This window comes from Salvelinus alpinus, chromosome 11 (genome assembly GCF_045679555.1).
Source record: "Salvelinus alpinus chromosome 11, SLU_Salpinus.1, whole genome shotgun sequence".
In the NCBI taxonomy this organism is placed as follows: Eukaryota; Metazoa; Chordata; class Actinopteri; order Salmoniformes; family Salmonidae; genus Salvelinus; species Salvelinus alpinus.
The window spans coordinates 60,626,538-60,648,225 of record NC_092096.1 but is presented as its reverse complement, the minus strand read 5'-3'; the positions used below and the strand labels follow the sequence as shown (position 1 = coordinate 60,648,225).

The following is a 21,688-nucleotide window of genomic DNA, read 5'->3' as shown; positions in this document are numbered from 1 at the left end:
CTGGACCTACAGTTGAAGTCGGAAGTTAACATACACTTAGTTTGGAGTCATTAAAACTCGTTTTTCAACCACTCCACAAATGTTTTGTTAACTATAGTTTTGGCAAGTCGGTTAGGACATCTACTTTGTGCATGACACAAGTGATTTTTCCAAAAATTGTTTACAGACAGATTATTTCACTTACAATTAACTGTATCACAATTCCAGTGGGTCAGAGGTTTACATACACTAAGTTGATTGTGCCTTTAAACAGCTTGGAAAATTCCAGAAAATGAAAATGAAAATGAATCATGGCTTTAGAAGCTTCTGTTAGGCTACTTGACATAATTTGAGTCAATTGGAGGTGTACATGTGGATGTATTTCAAGGCCTACCTTCAAACTCAGTGCCTCTTTGCTTGACATCATGGGAAAATCAAAAGAAATCAGCCAAGACCTGACAAAAAATTGTAGACCTCCACAAGTCTGGTTCATCCTTGGGAGCAATTTCCAATCGCCTGAAGGTACCACGTTCATCTGTACAAACAATAGTACGCAAGTTTAAACACCATGGGACCACGCAGTCGTCATACCGCTCAGGAAGGAGACGCGTTCTGTCTCCTTGAGATGAACGTACTTTGGTGCGAAAGGTGCAAATCAATCCCAGAACAACAGCAAAGGACCTTGTGAAGATGCTGGACGAAACAGGTACAAATGTATCTATATCCACAGTAAAACGAGTCCTATATCAACATAACCTGAAAGGCCGCTGTCGTGGCTGAATCAGAATTAGTTAGGTAACATAGATAAATAAGATGTTTTATTTTATTCTGGTCATTAGAATGTCTTCTTTTGGACTATACTGTTGGCAGTTGCAGTTATCCCTTCTCAGCTAGGGCTTCGTCACTTGGGGCCCAGAGAGGGGAGAGGTCAGGCTTGTCTTCATATGTCAATGTATCTGTTAAACCATGTGATGCTATGAAGAATATCAGAAAAGGAGGAGGACAGAATGGAGGCTTGTCTTCTTATGGGAATGTGTCTGTAACTATTGTATGTCCCCTCTGAGGTTGCCCTTATCTTGACCTAGTATATGACCTAAGAGGCTCACTGTCTTTTCTGATCTTGTCCAGGAGGGGGTGTATTTGAGATGGACGTATCTAGAATTGACAATTGATATATGCCATTGGATGAGGTAATGTTTTGGTCCTAAGTGGTACCAAGAACGAGATTTGAATCTCGTTTTAGGAGACCAAACTGAATGATAATTTATAGCTAATGCTATCTGGATGGGATACTCCTCTTTCAAGTAAAAGGTTCTTTGTAATGTTCCTAAGATCTGTTATTCGTCATGTAAGTTGAGAGGGGTGTGTCTTGGCTATAAATTATACTAAGAATTGTTTTGTAGGAACTCTCAGAGAATTCATTTATAGACACTGAATTGATCTGAGAGTCAAAAAGGGCTATGGTGAAGCTCATATATAATTAAAGATGGACTTTATAATATAACTCTGACTTGTGTGTGGTTTGCTCTCTCATCATTGAGTAATACAGGAAATTACCACGACACCGCTCAGCAAGGAAGAAGCCACGGCTTCAAAACCGCCATAAAAAAGCCAGACTACGGTTTGCAACTGCACATGGGGACAAAGTTCGTACTTTTTGGAGAAATGTCCTCTGGTTTGATGAAACAACTGTTTGGCCATAATGACCATCGTTATGTTTGGAGGAAAAAGGGGGAGCAAGCCGAAGAACACCATCCCAACCGTGAAGCACAGGGGTGGCAGCATCATGTTGTGGGGGTTCTTTGCTGCAGGAGGGACTGGTGCACTTCACAAAATAGATGGCATCATGAGGGTGGAAAATTATGTGGATATATTGAAGCAACATCTCAAGACATCAGTCAGGAAGTTAAAGCTTGGTTGCAAATGGGTCTTCCAAGTGGACAATGACCCCAAGCATACTTCCAAAGTTGTGGCAAAATGGCTTAAGGACAACAAAGTCAAGGTATTGGAGTAGCCATCACAAAGCCCTGACCTCAATCATATAGAAAATTTGTGGGCAGAACTGAAAAAGCATGTGCAAGCAAGGAGGCCTACAAACACGAGCTCTGTCAGGAGGAATGGGCCAAATTTCACCCAACTTATTGTGAGAAGGATACCCAAAACATTTGACCCAAATTAAACAATTTAAAGGCAATGCTACCAAATACTAATTGAGTGTATGTAAACTTCTGACCCACTTGGAATTTGATGAAATAAAAGCTGAAATAAATCCTTCTATTATTCTGACATTTCACATCCTTAAAATAAAGTGGTGATCCTACCTGACAGGGAATTTTTACTATGATTAAATGTCAGGAATTGTGAAAAACTGAGTTTAAATGTATTTGGCTAAGGTGTATGTAAACTTCCGACTTCAATTGTATATTGACAATGTACTTTGACATTGAGTCAATAGATCATAATAGTCAACTAACTCATCCGAGATAGATTGATCGCATTGTACATTGCCTTCAGAATGTGTTCACAACCCTTTAATTTTAATCAACTATCTAAGTGGAAGGAAATTTGTTTAAAAAAAACTATTGAACAAATAAAACACTTTTTTATATATATATATGTATTGATTCTCACAGTACCTATTCATACACCTTGACTTATTCCACATTTGCTAGAGCCTGAATTCAAGATGGATTAAATAGATAGTTTCTCACCCATTTTTATTTTCATGAATTACAGAAATATCTCATTAACAAAAGTATTCACAACCCCCGAGTCAATACATGTTAGAATTACATTGGCAAAGCTGTTAGTCTTTCTGGGTAAGTCTCTAAGAGCTTTGCACACCTGGATTGTACAATATTTGCACATGATTCATTTGAAAATTCTTCAAACTCTGTCAAGTTGGTTGTCGATCATTGTTAAACGGCAATTTTAGACTGCTATAGATTTTTTTGCCGATTTAAATCAAAACTGGAACATTCAATGTCGTCTTGGTAAGCAACGTTCGTGTATATTTGGCCTTGTGTTTTGGATTATTGTGCTGATGAAAGGTGAATTTGTCTCCCTGTCTCTGTTGGAAAGCAGACTGAACCAGACAGCACAACCTGTGACACAGCGTGAAGGATTACCTGTCCCTTGCCCTCTTCTCCTTTGCTATCCTCCCAACTTTTTTAGTCTCCTCTCCTATTCTCTTCCTCTATGAATTGGGACAGACACAAATATGTGCACCAGTGTTTAGTACCTTTTGAACAACCCTTTTCAACAATTTAGGTTATGCAAAAACATTTTTTAAAGCATTTTCTTCTTTGACATATGTATTTGCCAAAAGTGTCTATTGTCTAGAAGGGCGTCAACCTATGTTGCTGTCTGGACCCTATGCTTCGTCGTTCCAACCTCTTCTTTCTTACAGTCGACTCCCAAACACAGCCTGACGTGATACACAAACATAACAGCAGAGAAGAGGCTGTATCACGTTTATCACATTTCTTCCTGTTTCTATTCCGGTTTTAGACTATTCCCATCAGCGCGCATTATGTCAAATACTCTGGAGGTTGCCTTGTCTCTCAAACAGGAGATAGGTGTCAGCAAGCCACAGGCCAGCTTATTCTGAAGGTTCTACCTTGCACTATAGCCATTTTACTATAGCTGTCCATTACAATAGATACAAAGCTATATTAATAGACAGCTATAGTAATTAACTATAACAACTACCTATAGGAAGGACATCAACGGATCTGAGTGGATACAATTTAATCTTCAACATTGAGCAACCATACAAAAGTAATCCACTGCCCCGCCTAACATAGCTGACCAATTACAAATAAAAACTATTAAAAAACTATTATGTCACATGCTTGCTGGGGGTCTCCAGTAAAGATGTTAAGTTGAATTGAATAACCAACTTCCAACACATATTCGTCCTCAGCATCAGGTGCCTTCTTGATCGAGATGCAAAAACCTAGTTTTAAAGAAAACACTAGTAAAAATATATATATAATGCACACCAAGACAGTCAGACTTTTATTCAGTAATTTGGTCAGAGAAAATACCTTACTAAAATGCATTTGTAAAACATATATCCTTAAAACAAGCAAGACAAGTATAGACAAGACAAGAAATTCAAAACACATACATTCTTGGCATGCATCTAACTCTTCATTTATCTATTGTTATAATTTTTTTATTATCAAAATACAATTCATCTTAATCTTGACTAAGAAATTATATTGAATAGATGATCTGTACAAGTGTGTGTGTGTGTGTGTGTGTGTGTGTGTGTGTGTGTGTGTGTGTGTGTGTGTGTGTGTGTGTGTGTGTGTGTGTGTGTGTGTGTGTGTGTGTGTGTGTGTGTGTGTGTGTGTGTGTGTGTGTGTGTAATTATGCCTCTCGCCACTCCAGTTCCCAGAACACATTATCAACAAAAATTCCATTTTCCATCTTGCTGAAACAATTGCGGAAATGGCTCTTCAACTGTAACAAAAAAAGTACAGACATAAAAATACAGAAAAAAAAACTAGTTTTGTATTCAACGTGTAAGACAATATATTCCATTTGATTTATTCGGTATGTGATGGGGGAAAACATCTGACACTGAACTTCTGTATGTATTTTTCTCTATTATTTTCACTAACTACTGTTGCTCATTGCAGCTTTTTACAAAAATATTTCTTGCAATTATCCTGCTATGTGGTTGTTTTACCAATTCATTGTATGTGGCTCTGGATAGGAGCAGCTGCTAAAAATGACTACATGTAATGTGATTGGAGGATGTGGTGATGAATGTTATGTAATTGGAAGATGTGGTGATGAATGTAACGTGATTGGAGGATCTGGGGCCTGTTGCACAAAAGTAGAATTAAGACATCCGGGATAAATGACTCAGCTGAGCTCAATGAAGCCAAAACATGTGCGTCCAGGCTTAATTGGTTGCACAAAGACCAAGCCAGGATGAGCAGACACGGATTCATTAAGCCAGGTGAAACCAATCCTGGATAGGTGCGCGCTCACGGCTCACTCAAATAGACCCCGCCACAGATCAAAGATTAACTGATTTACCATGGCAACTAGAGCCGCGTACTTTTCCCCGTCGGAAGCACAAATCCTCATGGAGGCATACGAGGAGGTAAAAGATATAATTAAGAAGAAAGGCAACACCGCCACAGTGATAAAGCAAAGAGAAAAAGCGTGGCAAAGTATTGCAGACCGCCTGAATGCGTAAGTAGTGCACAATTACACACTCACCGCTCTGCTGAAACATCACAATTACAATTCAAATATTTAATTCACATCTCCAAAAATGCAGTTGTACTGTAATTATGAAACGGTTAAATTTTTAATTGAAATGCACTGCAGATATGAGTGAAATTGTGTAAAGTAACTCCATCACACTGTATAAAGCTATGATAATGTTTTTTATATTTTTACTGAAAACAAGACAAAAATACTAAGTAATTTTTTGCAGTGTGACTCCATTAAATGTGTGTGTGTGTGTGTGTGTGTAGATTAAACATGAACGGGCCAAAACGGACATGGCAGCAGGTCAAAATCAAATACAAGAACATTCTGCAGAATGGTATGGTCCCTGACTAATATTTAACAAAGCACAAGCATATATTGTACCCAGAAGGTGCCTGCTCACACATTGTCTGTACTGTTTTAGCAGTGAAAAAGAATACCCACAGACAAGGCACGGGTGGTGGGTCACCAAAGGCTGACCTTACCCCAGCAGAGGACATGGCCTTGGAGCTAAATAAAGGCAGGCCCGTCTTAGAGGGGATCCCTGGGGGGAAAGAGACGAGCATAGGTTCCTCCCAAGATGCCACCCGCTTCATTCAAGGTATGTCCTTCCATCTCTACATGGGATACAACCACATTCATATTGAATCAATTTGGACTGTCTGACTTTGGTTTACCTATTGCCTTGCAGTGTCTGGCAGCACTGTGTTCCTGTTAGAGCCACCAGCACAAGCACCAGACGATGCTGATCCAGTGAGTACTCCATCAAAGGCATACTGTAGGCCTGGCATGTCTTGTCTACTAGCTTCAATATGAATCCGATTAAATGTGATAGGGTGAAGGCCCCAGTGCAGCAGCAACAGCACATGATGGAGACGATGATGAGGAGGAGACCATCTCTCTGGATTCCAGAAGGCATGAGGTATCATGTTAAGACTGTGAAAGTACTATTTACTCTACAATGGTGAGGAGTCCTCATCAAAATCAAAAAATCTAATTTCTTTTACAGGACCCAGATGCTATACAGTGGGAAAACCAGCCTGGCAACATAGTGCGTATTAATAAAAGGACACCACATCCTGCCAAATTCCAGCTGCGCTAATTGTATTGTGTTCACAGAGCTCACAAGCTATCAGAAAGTTGTATGGCAACCACCTCCGGCGCCAAATAGAACTGGCAGACATAGACATTCAGTACAAGAAGAAAAAGATGGAAAATCTTGCACTGGAGTCCGAAATAAAAAAGAGGACAATTAGGAAACTGGACCTTGAAATAAAAAAACTTGAGAGGGAGGTGAGATATGCCTTCAATGTACACTGGATGCTAACTGTAACACAAATGTATTAATCATTATTTTTCTTTCCTCCCCCAGCTCCAAGAAGATGACACAGCTCAAAATAAAAATTAGGTATATTCTCGTAAAGTCAAGTGAGCCATGACATATGAGCTCTTATTGTGAGCACACAGGACGGTGGCATCTTTCTAAGGTTTTTTTTATTTTCCCAGCAATCAGTACAACCAAGTCATCGTTATAAGGCATCGCCCTCTTTTGCCCACCCCCCCAGCACCAGGTGTGGCCACTAGCCTATATGAAGGCCCAAAATTGTGTGTTCCTTTCTGCTCTGACAATGGCATGCCCATTCGTGCGAGATGTGGTGGATGAAGAAGCACTTGTGCTGAGGAGAGCCTTCAGGCGAGAAAGGGTCTTCAGGGACCGGTTGGACCCACTGGCCTTCCCTGATGACCATCTATATGAAAGATACAGGTTTTCTGCAGATGGCATCAGGTATCTATGCAGACTACTGGGTCCCAGGATTAAGCACCGCACTGCACGGAGCCATGCACTGAGTGTGGAGCAAATGGTTTGTGGCCTTGCGCTTTTTTGCTAGTGGAGCCTTCCTGTACTCAGTGGGGGATGCAGAACAGCTGAACAAGGCCACAATTTGCCGCACAATAAGGAGTGTGTGTCTGGCTATCAAAGCATTAGCAGATGTCTTCATCTCCTTCCCTGGCCACAGAAGACTCTGTGACATCAAAGAGGAGTTCTATAGGATTGCAGGTAAGAGGATCTACAAATTACAGGACAACTGTTAACACATAGTAAGATACTCATTACTTTGTGTGACAGGTTTCCCCAATGTCATTGGTGCAGTGGACTGCACACACATAAGGATAAAAGCCCCCTCAGGTGCCCATGAGGCCGATTTTGTGAATAGGAAATCCTTTCACAGCATTAATGTTCAGGTGAACATAACTTTTTGATATTGTCCATTGACGAACACTCTGCATTGCCAGTGATGTGCATTGATTGGTGTAATATTCCTCATCTTATGATTTCAGATGGTCTGCAATGCTGACTGTGTGATCAGCAATGTTGTGGCAAAATGGCCTGGCTCAGTCCATGACTCCAGAATCTTTCGGGCCTCTGAAATCTATCAGTGCCTATCACAAGGTAAGCCACACAACCCCTATTTATAACCATCATGGCTGTGTCAAGAATATCACTGTGTTTATGAGGTAGTAATGATGAGATTTTGTGTTGACAGGTGAATTCTCTGGTGTGTTGCTGGGAGACAGGGGGTATGGCTGCCAGCCTTTTCTCCTGACACCTTTCACAGACCCCCAGGAAGCACAGCAGGCCTACAACCATGCCCATGCCAGGACCAGGGCCAGAGTTGAAATGACATTTGGCCTCCTGAAGGCACGCTTTCACTGCCTTCACAAATTAAGGGTCAGCCCTGTTAGGGCATGTGATATTACTGTGGCTTGTGCTGTCCTCCACAATGTGGCCTGCCTGAGGAAGGAGAGGGCCCCCAGAGTGCCACCAGCCATGGACTGGGACAATCCGGCAATCTTCCCTGATGACGACAGTGGTCGGCTGCTGAGGGACCAATATGTGTTGAATTATTTTAGTTAGTATGTGTGCTTTCAATTTTGGTTAAATATGTCCTGCGGTGGCAGAGGAATTTGGGTTTTTTTGGGTTCGTTTTTTGACGAATTTGGCCTCTTATGATGTTTGTGCGGTATACTGTGTGTAATACAAGGCTGCAGGGAGGCTACTGCATCCATTCATTTGTCTGTTCAGTTGATGTGTATGGATTTGTCCTGCATTTATTTTAGTGTGCAGACATGCAGGGTGTGTTATATACAGACCTTTGAATGTGTATGTATCATTTTGTATAATATGCTTGGATTCTGTGCTTTCCATCTTGTAGAGTCACTGTGACGTCAGTTTCGAAAGGAGCTGATGGTTTACCTGCTTTGTTTTGTCCTTATTCAATAAAGGAACATAATGTTACACATTGTGTTTTTATATTCATATGGAATGTGTATTTGTTTATATGACAGAGTACTAGGGCCACACTGAAGAAAAAGGATAAAGTCATAAATTTATGAGGCTGGTTCTTTCTGCAGAAAAGCTACATATTGTTTTGATACTTATGACAATGTGATACTTAATATTCTGGCACATCAGCATGTCTTTGTTTATGAAACCATACTGAAGTACAATTTCACGAAATGCCCCACATCTGTCATTTTAACAACTGTCCTCCTTTAAAACAACTGGTTACAATATTATGACTTGTGTTTTTTTCCCCTCTGTGGCCCTAATATTCTATCATTTTATATATAGCCTTATAGTCTATGGGAAACTGTAAATTATCTAATGATAGCAACATCATCTAAAAATCATTTTTTATCCAAAATCATTGAAATTAATGATCACAAACGTTTAAATAATAACAGTGGGTCTAGTTATATGTGATAACAATGTATAGTGAGCAGTGAAATAACTATTGGTTTCCATTTGTGGTGACTGCTGACTGACATTAGGGATGAGATTAAATAGATCCTGGAATTTAGCCTGGTCTGGAGCAGGCTAGCTCCACAGAATAAATCTCCATGGTAATTTATACCATAACATATCCTCCTGCCCCCTATCCATCTTTAGTGCAACCGGATTACGGATCAATTGAGCCAGGATCACCAAGATATCCTGGCTTAATCCCTTATCCTAGTTTTGTGCAACAGGCCCCTGGTGATGAATGTACTGTGATTGGAGGATGTTGTGATGACCTCACATTTTGCAGGACCCCTCTCTGTGTGCCGCTATCCTCACAGATGGAAGGTTCGCTGGAGGAACACGCCATAGTCATAGTTTGAACTCTCACCGTAGCAGCTGGCAGAGAGAGGGGGGGAGAGAAGGGAAAGAGAGAGAGAGAGCGAGAGAGAGACCCAGAGAGAGACCCATGTGAGTTAAGATGTGATGAAGAAAGGTCACCCACAACAAACATTGTCACCGATCATTATTAGATATGTTAGCAAGATATTTCAACAACATGTAAATATGTCTGATGTGGTGAGTAATTTACTTGTGTTCTGTGATGTTTGGATGGGCTGGCTTTCCTGGGTTCCTGCCTTCACTCGTACTTCGAAGGTGTAATTGGTTCCAGCATGCAACCCATGAAATGTATAGTTGGTGGCGTATGTCTTGAACTTCTGCATTTCATTCCAGAATTCAGATAAGTATTTCACCAGGTACATTACTTCTACACCTTGGGATGCCACGGGGGCTTTCCATGACAGGGTGACATGACTCTTATTGAAGAAATCGATTTTGGCTGATTGCGGTGGGAGAGGAACTAAGGGAAGGAGACAGGGAAGAACGGTAGAGAGGAGTGACTTAAAGGTATAAGGGAAAATCATACATCTCAAAGTGCAAAACCTCTCAAAGGTCAAAAGCTTTTGAAATTCACATCAGCTGTTGCCCTTTGACAATGTACTGCACATGGGTAAGAATAATATTGACTAGATGTCAAAAATAAAAAGTCTAAATGTCTTTCTTGTATTTTTATAGTACTGCTATGTATCAATATTGATGGAATGTGTTCATCTATTCAAAGAGAGAAAGATTAACTAGTAACTCACGAGTGAAACAAGTATTGCTCACTGGGTCACTCTTGAGATACCCATTCAGAGTGGTGACTGTCACTGTATAGTTAGCTCCTGCCTTTAGGTTGGTGAATGAGAGTTGACTGGCAGTTGTATTCTCTGTTGTCACTTCCTTGTTAGAGGCGGTTAGGTTGAGCTGAACACTGAATATCTCGTAGTTTCCCTGAGGAGGTGTCCAGGACACGTTGATGGTGTCCTCAGAAATGTTCAGCAGCAGTAAGTCACGAACTTTACCTGGAGCTATGGGGGAGAAAGGGAAAGAGAAGGATGAACGTGAGACAAGAGAAAGTTATAAAAATGACAAATTGAGAATAATAATGGTAGTGTGAAATGATTAGGCTATTGCTATGATAATATACAGTTATTATACACCATTCACAAAAATACTGTCCACCTTACCAATCAACCACCCAATAAATCCACTACCCAATAAATCCACTACCCAATAAATCCACTACCCAATCAACCACCCTCTCAATGAACTAATGCCTCATTATCGTCGCTCCGGCGAGAAGTTCCGCTAGGTACAGGTCTAGGATCAGCTTTGCCTCCCCCAACCTTAACCATTAGTGGGGAAAATGCAAAACTGACCCCCGATCAGTGTGTCCAGGGGCAATTTCACCTTACACCATTATCATCTGTCCATACTCACTGGTGAGGCCCATCACTTCGCTGAGTTCTCCCTCAACCGATCCGCCAGGCACCAGTGCCACAACGCTCAGCCAGATCTTGGCACCTGACGACTGGTTCCCCACCGTCAGACTCGTGTCTGTCAGATACTCCTTGAATATGTCAGACGTGCTATACTCAAAATAAACAATGGCATGTGTCAATCCTGTTCACATGCGTCCTTGTCATACACTGTAGTTCAAAGTCTGTTCTCTGTTCCATAAAGCAGGGTAATGGAGTGTGTTCTATACATTACATTTCTATGTGAATTTGCATGCCATTTTTACATGCATGTCCTGACTGTTCCCATGACGCAACAGTTGGGTCTGTTTATTTATGAAAACATTAGCAGTAGAAAGTCAAATGGCAAAGCTGGGACCGAGAGACTGAAAAACAGCTTCTATCTCAAGGCCATCAGACTGTTAAACAGCCATAACTAACACAGAGAGGCTGCTGCCTACATACAGACTTAAATCTTTAGCCACTTTAATAAATGGATCACTAGTCACTTTAATGTGTACATATCTTGCATTACTCATCTCATATATATATATATATTACATCTTGCCTATGCCGCTCTGTCATTGCTCATCCATATATTTATGTACTCAGCAAAAAATGAAATGTCCTTTTTTCCAGGACCCTGTCTTTCAAAGATAATTCGTAAAAACTTCACAGATCTTCATTGTAAAGGGTTTAAACACTGTTTTCCATGCTTATTCAATGAACCATAAACAATTAATGAACATGCACCTGGGGAACAGTCGTTAAGACACTAACAGCTTACAGACGGCAGGCAATTAAGGTCACAACTTAGGACACTAAAGAGGCCTTTCTACTGACTCTGAAAAACACCAAAAGAAAGATGCCCAGGGTCCCTGCTTATCTGTGTGAATGTGCCTTAGGCATGCTGCAAGGAGGCATGAGGACTGGAGATGTGGCCAGGGCAATAAATTGCCATTTCCGTACTGTGAGACGCCTAAGACAGCGCTACAGGGAGACAGGACGGACAGCTGACCGTCCTCGCAGTGGCAGACCACGTGTAACAACACCTGCACAGGATCGGTACATCCGAACATCACACCTGCGGGACAGGTACAGGATGGCAACAACAACTGCCCGAGTTACATCAGGAACGCACAATCCCTCCATCAGTGCTCAGACTGTCCGCAATAGGCTGAGAGAGGCTGGACTCAGGGCTTGTAGGCCTGTTGTTAGGCAGGTCCTCACCAGACATCACCGGCAACAATGTCGCCTATGGGCACAAACCCACCGTCACTGGACCAGACAGGACTGGCAAAATGTGCTCTTCACTGACAAGTTGCGGTTTTGTCTCACCAGGGGTGATGGTCGGATTCGCGTTTATCGTCGAAGGAATGAGCGTTACACCGAGGCCTGTACTCTGGAGCGGGATTGATTTGGAGGTGTCGGGTCCGTTATGGTCTGGGGCGATGTGTCACAGCATCATTGGACTGAGCTTGTTGTAATTGCAGGCAATCTCAATGCTGTGCGTTACAGGGAAGACTTCCTCCTCCCTCATGTGGTACCCTTCCTGCAGACTCATACTGACATGACCCTCCAGCATGACAATGCCACCAGCCATACTGCTCGTTCTGTGCGTGATTTCCTGCATGACAGGAATGTCAGTGTTCTGCCAAGGCCAGCGAAGAGCCCGGATCTCAATCCCATTGAGCATGTCTGAGACCTGTTGGATCGGAGGGTGAGGGCTAGGGCCATTCCCCCCAGAAATGTCTGGGAACTCGCAGGTGCCTTGGTGGAAGAATGGGGTAACATCTCACAGCAAGAACTGGCAAATCTGGTGCAGTCCATGAGGAGGAGATGCACTGCAGTACTTAATGCAGCTGGTGGCCACACCAGATACTGACTGTTACTTTTGATTTTCACCCCCCCTTGTTCAGGGACACATTATTCCATTTCTGTTAGTCACATTGTAGAAAAGGCCCATGGAGTTGGTGGAAGAATCCTTCAATTCATGGCCACTTGCTCAGCTGGGCTAGGGGCGCTTTAATTACGTCAGGTGGAAATGTCCGACAGATCTCAACTCCATAAAAGGAGGAAACCGCCATCACCCGATCTCACTGCTTTCTCTTCCTTAACTCCGTCTAATCCAGAAGTTCTGTGCATCCATGAATCCACCCTACCCAGTAAATATACCACTTAATGGTTAAAGGAATTCCTGCCTCAGACTCACTCATTCCTCTGTCACCTGACCCGTGACCACCTGTTTACCTTCACTGTCAGTCATCCGACCTGTCCAGCTACTCACAGATACCACTAATCTTTCACACGTCTGTGGAACTTGTTCAGTTTATGTCTCAGTTGTTGAATCTTGTTATGTTCATACAAATATTTACACATGTTAAGTTTGCTGAAAATAAAACGCAGTCGACAGTGAGAGGACGTTTCTTTTTTTGCTGAATTTATGTACATATTCTTATTCTATTCCTTTACTTAGATTTGTGTGTATTCGGTAGCTGTTGTGGAATTTTTAGATTACATGTTATTTATTGCTGCACTGTCGGAATTAGAAGCGCAAGCATTTCGCTACACTCGCAATAACATCTGCTAACTATGTGTATGTGACCAATAACATTCTATTTGCTGTTTGTTTTGGGCTACGACTTGTTAACGTTCTATAGTGGCCCACATGCTTGTTAACGTGCCTATAGTAGCCCACATGCTTGTTAACGTGTCTATAGTAGCCCACATGCTTGTTACCGTGTCTATAGTAGCCCACATGCTTGTTACCGTGTCTATAGTAGCCCCCATGCTTGTTAACGTGTCTATAGTAGCCCACATGCTTGTTAACGTGTCTATAGTAGCCCACATGCTTGTTAACGTTCTATAGTGGCCCACATGCTTGTTAACGTGTCTATAGAGGCCCACATGCTTGTTACCGTGTCTATAGTGGCCCACATGCTTGTTAACGTGTCTATAGTAGCCCACATGCTTGTTAACGTGTCTATAGTAGCCCACATGCCTGTTACCGTGTCTATAGTAACCCACATGCTTGTTAACGTTCTATAGTAGCCCACATGCTTGTTACCGTGTCTATAGTAGCCCACATGCTTGTTACCGTTCTATAGTAACCCACATGCTTGTTACCGTTCTATAGTAGCCCACATGCTTGTTAACGTGTCTATAGTAGCCCACATGCTTGTTAACGTGTCTATAGTAGCCCACATGCCTGTTACCGTTCTATAGTAGCCCACATGCTTGTTACCGTGTCTATAGTAGCCCACATGCTTGTTACCGTGTCTATAGTAGCCCACATGCTTGTTACCGTGTCTATAGTAGCCCACATGCTTGTTACCGTGTCTATAGTAGCCCACATGCTTGTTACCGTGTCTATAGTAGCCCACATGCTTGTTACCGTGTCTATAGTAGCCCACATGCTTGTTACCGTGTCTATAGTAGCCCACATGCTTGTTACCGTGTCTATAGTAGCCCACATGCTTGTTACCGTGTCTATAGTAGCCCACATGCTTGTTACCGTGTCTATAGTAGCCCACATGCTTGTTACCGTGTCTATAGTAGCCCACATGCTTGTTACCGTGTCTATAGTAGCCCACATGCTTGTTACCGTGTCTATAGTAGCCCACATGCTTGTTACCGTGTCTATAGTAGCCCACATGCTTGTTACCGTGTCTATAGTAGCCCACATGCTTGTTAACGTTCTATAGTAGCCCACATGCTTGTTACCGTTCTATAGTAGCCCACATGCTTGTTAACGTTCTATAGTAGCCCACATGCTTGGTAACGTTCTATAGTAGCCCACATGCTTGGTAACGTTCTATAGTAGCCCACATGCTTGGTAACGTTCTATAGTAGCCTACATGCTTGGTAACGTTCTATAGTAGCCTACATGCTTGGTAACGTTCTATAGTAGCCCACATGCTTGTTACCGTTCTATAGTAGCCCACATGCTTGGTAACGTTCTATAGTAGCCCACGTGCTTGGTAACGTTCTATAGTAGCCCACATGCTTGGTAACGTTCTATAGTAGCCCACATGCTTGTTACCGTTCTATAGTAGCCCACATGCTTGTTAACGTCCTATAGTAGCCCACATACTTGGTAACGTTCTATAGTAGCCTACATACTTGGTAACGTTCTATAGTAGCCTACATACTTGGTAACATTCTATAGTAGCCTACATACTTGGTAACGTTCTATAGTAGCCTACATACTTGGTAACGTTCTATAGTAGCCTACATACTTGGTAACGTTCTATAGTAGCCTACATACTTGGTGTAGTGGCTTCCTTTCCTCTTTACCATAGCCACTGCCCAAGCCTGAAGCGGGGTTGTTTCGGACGCATACAGTCCACACTCAACGTTTCCAAACGGCCAAACATTCAATGAGATCCAGGATATGGTGCAACAAAAAATGTTTATTCTTCTTATATCTAACAAAAAAGTATTCTCCAATCAACTTAAAGCAGAGATTAATTGAAATGCAAATACATAATATGACCTGTATGTCTGTATGTCTGTATGGTCAAAAAACTATACCGCTCCCGCGTCTAGCAAGGACTCCCTCTCCCGAAGGCCCAACTTCCTGCCTTTATACTAACAAAATTAACACAGTACAATGAATGGGCAAGAGGGGGGGGGCCAAACCGAGTTACACTAAAAACAAATGAATATATCTCAATCAGGTAAATATAAATCATAAAGGTACGTACCTAATATTTCATCATATACATTAATATTTCATATATTTACACAAATGTACATGGAGCTCAGTATGTTCAGTCTTTTATACAAATATGTCCAAATCGGCTCTAACACTTGGTAACGTTCTATAGTAGCCTACATACTTGGTAACGTTCTATAGTAGCCTACATACTTGGTAACGTTCTATAGTAGCCTACATACTTGGTAACGTTCTATAGTAGTCTACATACTTGGTGTTGTTTTCTCTCCAGGCGTGCACTCTGTACCCAGAGGTGTTACCTGTCGGCTGTTCCCATTGGAAGTAGACACTGTCGTAAGTAAGAGCAGTCGCCTTTAAGTTTGCCACCATTCCTGGTTCTGAAGGAAAAAGGAGAGATCAGTGTGTGTGTGTGTGTGTGAGCTGCACTGAACATTTTTATTTTATTTATTTAACTAGGCAAGTCAGTTAAGAAATTCTTAACTGCAAATATAAATGTATAAAACTGACCTTTCAATTCTAATTACATTAACTTTCTCAATGGAATGAAATTAAAATGGAATTTGAAACGGAAAGTCTTATTATTTACAGTTTCCCCTATGGAAACGTTCCTCTAGGAAAAGCAGTTAAACATTTGCATAGGAAAAACAACAACAGTGCTCTGACTCACTGGTGTAGGAGGGGATATCCAGTCGATCTCCCTCGATGGACTTGTCCTCCACCTCGGTGTTGACCTCAAACGTGTAGAACCCTCCTGGTATCAGGCCTTTGACCAGGGCGCTCTCTGTGCGTGTAGTCATTTTCAGGTCGGGTTCACCCCTCACCTGAATGTTGTACAAGTCACGGTTGCCCTCAGGAGCGAACCAGGACAGGGAGATGCTTGTTTCTGAGACATTGGTCACTTTGAGGTTTTGGATCACGCCAGGCTCTGAGAGAGAATTCATGATCGGTAGTTAGCATAATCGTCATCATTGATATCGATGTCTTCACATTGTTACAGCAATATCATAATAAACATCTACACATAGATATCTGTCTAGGATCTCTACAACTAGTAGTATTAGAAGTAGTGGAACAGTAGCAACAACAGCAGTTGTAGTGGCCCTATTCAACAGTAACATTTGCTACTAGTGGTATTCCCCATATTCACTGGTGTAGAAGGAGACGTTCTGTGGGTTGAGGTCTCTTCCACACTTAATGGGGAACACCTGGACTCTGTACTTGGTTCCGGCGGTGAGGTTGGAAAGGTCATAGGTCTGGTTCAGACTGCTGTGGTTTAGGGTCAGGTTGTAGTCAGTGGACTTGACCTCCACCCTGTATCCACTGATGTCACCAGGCCCACGGGTCCAGCTCAGAGTCGCGTTGTGTAGTGTCTTGTTGGTCACGGTGGCATTACCGTAGAAACGGTCTACATACACAGGTGAGATGCGGTTGTTGATTGGGGTGGGTTGGGGTGAGGGGGAAAGAGAAAGAGGGGGGGAAAGGGTGCAAGTCAAAGAAAACACATCAATATGTTTATCAGTAAGTAATGCACCCCAAACATCAACATCTCAGTCCACTTCAAGGGAACATCACAGTAAATTAGAAACATTTGTATTTTTTTAACCCCCCCCCCCCCCCCCCCCTACCTTCATAGCAGATATAATGAAGAAGCTCTGAGCAGATTTTATCGAACCAAAGTCCGAAACTGAGCATGGCTATGCAAGGCTCCTCAATGTACACGTCTGTCTCAGTTTCATTCGTCCCATTGGTCCCACTAGTCATATTGGTGCCATTGATGCCACCAGTAACTCCAGTAAAGAACGTTGATCCCGTCGTCATGACAGACGGCATCTTTGCCACCTTGGTTGTCACGGCTGGTGTCATCGTTGCCGATGCAGTCATGTTTACATTCTCTGTGAAAGGGTCATCTGTAGAGTTACCATGGTAGCTAGAGTTGCTGTTATTGGTGCAGCAACACCCACAGACATTGGGGGTGATGGAATAGTAGTTGTTAAAGATGTTCACAGGATTCTTGGGCTTGGAGAGTATGGGGCGACCCGGGTACCAGTTCTGGAAGGTGAGGGGGTCTCCGTTGGACCAGTGGGACCAGGGGAAGGAGCCGTTGTTCATGGTTTTGCGGAGGCCGATCCAGTAAGAAGAGGTCAGGTTCTGGACAAGTTGCTGGATGTTGTCAGGGGTCAGGCTCACCATCTCCTTGTAGCACGCCTAACAGGACAAGGATAATATCAGGTATATTGGGTCAGTACTGGTCCTAGAGGGCCAATGTGTGCCAGCTTCTGTTCCAGTCCAGCAATAATATTTGATAACATCATCATCTAATCATTGTCCTCAATCGAGTCACTGGTTTAACCAGCCGTTTTAAAGCTAGGTTGTGGTTGACAAAAGCCTGCACACATTAATTGGCCACTGCTGTTTTACATTGCGTACAAGAAGTTTGTGTCCAGGAAAAGTGTCCCATGGGGACAATAAAGCTGTTTCCATATTTTTGTGTTCTACCTGGCAGTGTAGTCTGGCCTGTTCCCAGGTGGAGGAGTGTGACTGGAGGAAGTACTGTCTCTCAGCTACACAACACACCACCAACACAGCTGGGAGGAGGGAAGGAGGAAGACATCTGAATATGATTTTGAGTTAACATTCATATACAGCTTACAGTCATTTTCAGTTCCAGTATGATAATCAATGATCCTATTCAGCAAACTTTATAATGCAAGGCTAAAAGTCATGTTAAAATTTGACTGATTGATTTTTAGCACCTGTGTATCATTCAGGGCCATATTCATAATGCATATCAGAATATAAGTGCTGATCTAGGATTAGTTTAGCCTTTTAGATCATATTGATTATAATTACATGGACACGGGGGACCTGATCCTAGATCAGGGGCCATAGCAAGTGTTTCAGAGTAGGAGTGCTGTTCTAGGATCAGGTTCCCTCTGCCCATGTAATCATGTTCATTGTGATCTAGAAGGCAAAACTGATCCAAAATCAGCACTATTGATTCAAAAGATAAGTAAAATGACACCACTGTTATTCCATGTCTACAACTGGGTGCCATTAGATTTGTTTTATAGGATGTCTTTGCATGAATTTGCATACGAGGGAATGCTAGTCCAGGAAGTTAGGGATATATTTTTTACAAACAGAATATCCATTGTAAATGTCACTTGAACATTTTTTATTAAAAAGAATGAAACAATTCTCACTCTTGCGCCCTTCTTTCTGGTTTAATAACCTGCCAAATACAATATCTGCTTTCCATGTTACAGTTTTGCTTCTCTTGTTAGTAGAACTTAATGATTGTTTGTTTTTTAGACCCTAAAAAGGTTCACCTTTCTGTAGAACTTTAATCAACACTGAAAAAGAATACATTTGTGAAACGCAAGACTTGAACTCACCCCATAATATCAGGTGTTGAATCCTGCCCATCCTTCGACTGGAACGATTCAGACTTCTTTGTTCTGGTTACCTTTTTAGATATTCACACTGGAATACATTTAATCAGACAAACAGCTGTGAAATCCACAAAATGTATCCAAGATAAACTGAAGAGGTTAATCAATATCCCAATACCGCTACAACCTTACCAAAAGGAGTGAGAACAAACCAACTGCGGACGCAGCATTTGATCTTTACACCTGTGCAGGCAACTTCTCTCTCTCGCTCCCTCTCATTTGAATATGGATACACAGACTGCATTCAGAATGAGAGGATGGAGAGAAGACTCACAGGGAGTATTATTGGAGTATTCAGAGTATTATTGGAAAACAAAAGAACTTGAACAGTTGAGTCCCCCTAAAATGTCAAATTATATTTAATATAAACATGCTTATTTGTATGACTTATTCAAAACTGTCCATGAATGGCTGAAAAAATACATGGCCTCATATAATTAATTTCCAAAGACACAAGTAGTCATATCAGATTTCAAATAAGTGATAACACTGGCAAAATTGGGAAGTGGAAATATAAAATAAGTGTGGGGAATAACAGTAGTGTTCTTGATGACAAGCACAGGAATTACCCTATATCGTTGCTCATTGTTAAGAATGACAATTGTTCCACTGTTCAGACTAAATATAGCAAATAGTTAAAATATCCTGAAGACAAGATGACAGATCTGCCCCTACACACTAAACTAAATTATGTTTCTATTTATTGTCCACCCCCTAGAATAAAATGTACACTTTTGGATTCATAATCTGTTTGACAAAATTATTTTTCATAGTTCCAAATCAGGTCACCGTCCCAAACGTCCCTGCTAAAACATACTCTGGGTCAGTCACAGCCTAAATGCCAATCACCAAAATCACTTTTGCAAGTGTGGATTAAATATGCTGTCAAAAGGCTGCATTCTGCATTAGAAGCAGGAGTAACAGCAACCTAATTTTGTTGACAACATTGTGCATAAGTTTTTTTTAATACAGTTTTAAACTCATCGATAAAGGTTCTATCGCCATTCATGACCACTCCAATCTTGAGGGGCGTTTCTTTAAAACATGCATCCAATCCCCTTGATCCTTAACATAATTTCACCAATAATATGCTTCAATATTCCGCAGTTCAGCGTTGTAGCAAAACAGGATAGAGGTTCGCTCGTGATGTTAAATTGCAGTCGCAGATGCTCCGATTTCAAAACGATTTGGCGGACAGTTGAAAAGTTAATGCACTGACTATAATGGACTAATTAGAACAATAAAAGCAGTACTTTTCAATGCGCGTGAGATATAAGAGGTGTGCCATGAGAGCGTGAGAAGAGTGTGTTTCACGCCCTGAGAGTTGGCAAAATGTTTAACGTTTAAAACAGAAACATGGGCCTATTTTTAAAATCATGTCCCCCCAAAAATTTTCCGCAGTCTGTAGGCTACAGCGCAATTTCCCATATTTGCGGGTTTAGGTTCAGTGCGGGCCTCAGATTTTCACTTCATCGCATAGTCGGTTGCGGATGGATTTTTAGCAACTGCAGGTGGGTGCCGGTGAACAAACAGCTCACCCGCGAATGAATAGTGCTCAGCCCCTTTCTATACTCCTTGTACACCCATGACTCCAACACCATTTAAGTTCGCTGACGACACGATGGTCGTGGGCCTTACCGCAGACGCAACAGCCTACAGGGTGGTTAGAGTCCTGGCAGAGAGGTGCAAGGAAAACAGCCTCGGCCTTAATGACAGTAAAACCAAGGAGTTGATGGTGGACTACAGGAAACGGGCTGAAGCGCGCCTCTATATTCAGCGACGGGCTGCAGTGGCGAGGTTCAAAAGCTTCAAGTTCCTTGGTGTGCACGTCACAGATGACCGGGTATGGTCCAGTCACACCACCACCGTGGTGTTGAAGGCAACAGCGCCCCTAAAACCTCAGGCGACTTAAGAAATTAAGCATGGGCTCTCGGGTTCTCAAGAAGTCCAACAGCATACAATTTAACGTTATTCCACTGCGTGACCAAGACACTACCCACTTTATATTTGTAAATACTAATAGTCCATTATTACCATGCATACTACCTCTATGACTTGTTATTTATAACTTGACTGTTTTTGTCATCATTAACTGATGATGTACTGAACTGCTGAGGGAGCTATCACAAGCATTTCACAGCACCTTCTATACCTTCAGTAATCTGCATGTGACGTATAAAATGTGATTTGGAGCCAAAACCACTAATAGAGTTCTTGCCACAGGAGGCTGCTGAGGGGAGGATGGCTCATAATAAAGGCTGGAATAGAGTGAATGGTATCAAACACATAGAAACCATGTTTGCTGTTCTCGATACCATTCCATATATTCCGTTCCAGTCATTACTATGAGCTCGTCCTCCTCAGTTACAGGTGCCACGGCCGCCTGTGGTTCTTGCATAACTCACAGGTGTACCCCAAAGGTTCTCTTGAAATCAACAACCACTCGAATACAGATGGTAGTCATCTATCAAATACCTGAAACTATCTCCCTCCCATTTAGGAGCTTATCTACTGGATCAACATGGCTCCCACATGCAAACAAAATGGAACTACAAAGAAGATTTTGTTAAATGGTTGCAAGAGAGATACTTGGTTTTGCATTACTCCTCCACACATGCAAAGCATGCTGGGTCGATATGTAAACATAGCAGTAGGGCTCCCGAGTGTTGCAGTGGTCTAAGGCAGTGCATCTCAGTGCAAGAGGCTTCAGTTCACTACAGTT

General features: G+C 42.1%; 3 protein-coding genes across 6 annotated transcripts; 2 read left to right on the top strand and 1 right to left on the bottom strand.

Annotated features, from left to right (window-relative positions):
* Window positions 1–3,986: 3,986 nt before the first annotated feature.
* Window positions 3,987–20,998, bottom strand: LOC139534596 (receptor-type tyrosine-protein phosphatase H). Of its 4 annotated transcripts, XM_071333855.1 has the most exons (13): window positions 20,605–20,912; window positions 19,099–19,204; window positions 18,910–18,997; window positions 18,011–18,099; window positions 17,140–17,719; window positions 16,662–16,919; window positions 16,182–16,439; window positions 15,765–15,891; window positions 10,820–10,968; window positions 10,144–10,407; window positions 9,588–9,857; window positions 9,297–9,394; window positions 3,987–4,449 (listed from the first exon to the last, which is right to left on the bottom strand). In XM_071333855.1, the coding sequence occupies exons 3-13, from the start codon at window positions 18,938–18,940 to the stop codon at window positions 4,357–4,359; spliced, it is 2,217 nt and encodes a 738-aa protein (XP_071189956.1). In that variant the 5' UTR covers window positions 18,941–18,997; window positions 19,099–19,204; window positions 20,605–20,912; the 3' UTR covers window positions 3,987–4,356. The 4 variants fall into 4 exon arrangements, with proteins under 4 accessions (XP_071189956.1, XP_071189954.1, XP_071189957.1 ...); XM_071333853.1 differs by having other exon boundaries at window positions 19,099–20,998; XM_071333856.1 differs by lacking the exon at window positions 19,099–19,204 and having other exon boundaries at window positions 20,605–20,913.
* Window positions 5,426–6,724, top strand: LOC139534599 (uncharacterized). The gene is made up of 7 exons (XM_071333863.1): window positions 5,426–5,551; window positions 5,639–5,815; window positions 5,906–5,967; window positions 6,050–6,136; window positions 6,224–6,265; window positions 6,334–6,507; window positions 6,587–6,724. Exons 1-7 carry the CDS (start codon window positions 5,455–5,457, stop codon window positions 6,620–6,622), a joined length of 675 nt encoding a protein of 224 aa, XP_071189964.1. The 5' UTR covers window positions 5,426–5,454; the 3' UTR covers window positions 6,623–6,724.
* LOC139534600 (putative nuclease HARBI1) lies at window positions 7,065–8,533 on the top strand. The gene is made up of 4 exons (XM_071333865.1): window positions 7,065–7,273; window positions 7,343–7,458; window positions 7,555–7,666; window positions 7,761–8,533. Exons 3-4 carry the CDS (start codon window positions 7,555–7,557, stop codon window positions 8,129–8,131), a joined length of 483 nt encoding a protein of 160 aa, XP_071189966.1. The 5' UTR covers window positions 7,065–7,273; window positions 7,343–7,458; the 3' UTR covers window positions 8,132–8,533.
* Window positions 20,999–21,688: the final 690 nt, after the last annotated feature.